General features: G+C 37.4%; 1 protein-coding gene across 1 annotated transcript; it reads left to right on the forward strand.

The window, feature by feature from the left end:
* The first annotated feature begins 448 nt into the window (after positions 1–448).
* Positions 449–3,001, forward strand: LOC136226127 (L-idonate 5-dehydrogenase-like). Its single transcript, XM_066014459.1, has 6 exons — positions 449–676; positions 1,450–1,517; positions 1,621–1,857; positions 1,933–2,223; positions 2,306–2,493; positions 2,603–3,001. The coding sequence occupies exons 1-6, from the start codon at positions 571–573 to the stop codon at positions 2,793–2,795; spliced, it is 1,083 nt and encodes a 360-aa protein (XP_065870531.1). The 5' UTR covers positions 449–570; the 3' UTR covers positions 2,796–3,001.
* The last annotated feature ends 752 nt before the right edge of the window (positions 3,002–3,753 follow it).

The raw sequence follows: 3,753 nt of genomic DNA on the forward strand, positions 1-3,753 counted from the left end.
GGGACTCTCCCATTAAGACATCACGATTGTAGTGTGCCTCCTGTAAGCCTCGTTGATATTTTGCACTAGGATCGAGTTGGCTACAACCACACTCGAGCCTCTTAGCATTGCGGCCTTGTTTCTGCATAAAAAAAAAAAAGAACTGATTCTAAACAAAATTTTTCTGTTTGTCTTACAAACCCCTATTAGGTATGGCGGTTTGCAATGGGCAAGGGTGTGCCATGACTAGTGGGCTCCCGTTAGTTTTCAGCGAAATGAATTTGGGCCTTTCTATTGTTATTTTATGTGTCCTATACATAATAATGGTGTCAGTGCCACCGTTGGATAGAAACACGTAGCAGCAGCAGTATGATCCGACGGGCATGGAAATTCGCATGGTGAAAATGATTTCCGGAAGGTGACAATTTCTGGGGTTGGGTTAGATAAGATAAGGAATTTTTGTTTTTTAGTTTGTTTTGTAGTGGGGAGGGGTTTTATTTCAAGTCAAGTCATGGGAATTTATCAGTTTAAGTCGATTAACACGAATGTTATCTCTGGAAATTCCAAAAGAAATCCATCCAGTTGATAGAGATGGCATGTTTTGGTAATACTATGGAAGAAGAAGAAGAGAACAAAGCTGCTTGGCTTCTTGGGATCAAAACTCTCCGGATTCAACCTTATCACCTTCCTCCTCCTGGTATGCCATGCTATGCTAACCCCCCTTTTATCTGCTTTTTCATCATTCGTTTTGTGGGTAAATTATATGCAGCCCCTCAACTTTGGCTTTATAAGCTCTTAATTTCAAAATTGGATATAAAAGTCGATGGATTTTGCCCTTTATTACCTTTGACCCTCCAATAGTATATAATTCTCCAGGTTTTGGGATCATCTAGATATTGTTTGTTGAGTATAGAGCAAGTTGTTGTTTAGAGAGACAAAGCAGTAATTTGAAAAATTGACAACCTGGTTGCTTCTAAATAACTTTAAATTTTAGACATTTCGAATTCATTTACTTTCATTATGAAAAAACTTCAGAAACTTTTTGAACAGCTAGAAGGAAAATAAAGCCAAAATTTAGGTGCCACATGTAAGGACCGTGTTTGGAGTGGGTGGCACCGGGGTAGAAGGGCTGAGCAAGGAGTGGCCTAAGGGATGTCGATGGGTTCAGAGATGAACTAAATCTTATATCGGAAACGGAGAGAGAGAGAGTGACCGGGGCTTATTAGAAAAATGAGAATCCAATATATGTGAACGCGTTTTAAAGCCATGAGGTCCAAGCCATTGGATTTGGGCATAACGGACAATATCTACATGGTATTGGGCTAGGATGTTACACCTTAGGTGTAATTTACCTATAATAGTCGATCATGTTCATGTCTCACTTTTTTTTTCTAGCTTTTCTTTAGTTCTCATGTATAAATAGTGCTAAACCCTTTGATTGTTAGAATATTCTTGTTCCTGTTATTATAGGTCCTCATGATGTTAAGGTTGGGATTAAGGCTCTTGGTATCTGCGGAAGTGATGTTCATCACTTCAAGGTGAAAACCTCCCTAATTCCTGCAAGTTCAACTATCTCATAATAGCTTACTTGCATTGATTACTTATCCTTTTTGTTGGTAAAAATGTCCAATTGATTGTCAGACAATGAGATGCGCAAATTTTATAGTGAAAAAGCCTATGGTCATAGGCCATGAATGTGCTGGAATCATAGAACAAGTAGGGTGTGAAGTCAAGACTTTAGCAGTAGGAGACCGTGTAGCTTTGGAGCCTGGAATTAGTTGCCAAAGTTGCAGTCTTTGCAAACATGGTCAATACAATTTGTGCCCTCAAATGAAGTTCTTCGGATCTCCACCAACTAATGGTGCTCTTGCCAATAAGGTAACCCTATATCTTGCTGCAATATCCTCAACTTGTCTCTTTTGTTGCTCAACACCTGAAATTTTGGTAATCCAGGTAGTGCATCCTGCTAATCTGTGCTTCAAATTGCCTGAAAATGTGAGCTTAGAAGAAGGAGCAATGTGTGAACCACTCAGTGTTGGTGTTCATGCGTGTCGTCGTGCTGAAATTAGTCCTGATACAACCGTTTTGATCATGGGAGCAGGACCAATTGGACTCGTCACCCTGTTAGCTGCTCGTGCATTTGGTGCTCCTAGAGTTGTCATTGCTGATGTTGATGTTCGCCGTTTATCATTTGCAGAGAAGCTTGGTGCAGATAAGATTCTGCAAGTCTCCAAGAATATTGAGGTTGCCTATACTAGAGAAATCTCTTATTTGTTTCGTTAACTAAACCCGAATTAATATCTTCCACCCTGCCTGAGAATTGCAGGACATAGGTGAAGAAGTGAGAAAGATACAAAATGCTATGGGATCAAGAATTGATGTGAGCTTTGATTGTGTAGGATATGATAAAACTACTACTACAGCTTTGAATGCTACACGTTCAGGTGGGAAAGTTTGCCTAGTCGGATTGGCATCGAGCGAGATGACTCTCCCTCTTACTCCTGCTGCTGCGAGGTAATTAATTCTAATGCATTCAATTGTGCAAGAAAGCATCTAACTTTGACTTGGAATGTCACCACACTAAGCAACTCAGATGTTGAACAAGTTGTGTTGTTGGTTGCAGGGAGGTTGACATTGTTGGCATATTCCGTTACCGGAATACATGGCCGCTCTGCCTTGAACTATTGAGGACTGGGAAGATTGATGTTAAGCCTTTGATAACTCACAGATATAAGTTCTCACAGGAGGAAGTAGAAGAGGCCTTTGAAACTAGTGCTAATGGAGGCAATGCTATTAAGGTCATGTTTAACCTATAATATAAACATTGAGTAATTGTGCCCTCTAAGTAATCATATGAAAATTTCTACAATGGTGAGGACATCATATCTACTCATATGATATCACATCAGTCTAAGTGCTGATGTGGTATTATCTGAGTGGAAGGACCAGTATTAATCCTGATCCATAGTAGAACTTCTCCTAATTATAATATCCATTATAGGAAGCTGATTCCTTTTTTGTATAGTAAGTAAATGAATAAAATAGTAATAATAAAAAGCATTAAGAATATAAAGTTGCTAAAATGAAGACAAGCAGAGTAGAGCACACTGAAACTATAATAAAAGAAAGGGTAAAGTTCAAATAAAACCCCTGTGGTTTCAATAATTTTCAGATAAAGGACTATGGTTTACTTTTTGTCAAAACAAGGATTGAGGTTTCAAACTTGGATTAATGCTATTAAAACCATCTTCAACGACCTGAAAATGAAAATTTTCAAGAATTAAAGTTGTTCAATGTCATATTTTCTATGGAACTGCATTTTCGATTTTCGAAAAATCATCTTTTTTGGAACTTTCTCTCTCTGAACATTAACTTTCTCTCTCTGAACATTAACTTTCTCTCTCTTTACCAAACATCATCTAAACAATCTCAAAATAAAAAAGTTGAAGAATTAAAGTTGCTTAAAATATTAGTACTTCTTAAAATATGTCATTTTTAAAGTCGTCAAAGGTGATTTTAATAGTATCAATCGAAAAAGTCCTTATTTTGTTAAAGTTAAAAACATCAATCCTCGTTTTGACAAAAAGTAAACCGCAGTCTTTTATCTGAAAATTAGTGAAACCACAGGGGTTTTATTTGAACTTTACCCTAAAAAAATTAAGACAAAATGCAAAGTGCTACTCCATGTAACTGACAGCCATGGAGATGATAAGTCATGATTTTCAATCTCACTTACAACTCTCAATTTCTGATACAATAATACAATTTACAAAA

This window comes from Euphorbia lathyris, chromosome 1 (genome assembly GCF_963576675.1).
Source record: "Euphorbia lathyris chromosome 1, ddEupLath1.1, whole genome shotgun sequence".
NCBI classification, from domain to species: Eukaryota; Viridiplantae; Streptophyta; class Magnoliopsida; order Malpighiales; family Euphorbiaceae; genus Euphorbia; species Euphorbia lathyris.

What these genes read in the sequence shown, in the direction of transcription:
- LOC136226127 (XM_066014459.1), top strand. Translation starts at nt 571, where the DNA reads ATGGCATGTTTTGGTAATACTATGGAAGAAGAAGAAGAGAACAAAGCT. An exon ending in TTATCACCTTCCTCCTCCTG is followed by an intron (nt 677 to 1,449) that starts GTATGCCATGCT and finishes CTGTTATTATAG; the next exon opens with GTCCTCATGATGTTAAGGTT. An exon ending in CTTACTCCTGCTGCTGCGAG is followed by an intron (nt 2,494 to 2,602) that starts GTAATTAATTCT and finishes TGTTGGTTGCAG; the next exon opens with GGAGGTTGACATTGTTGGCA.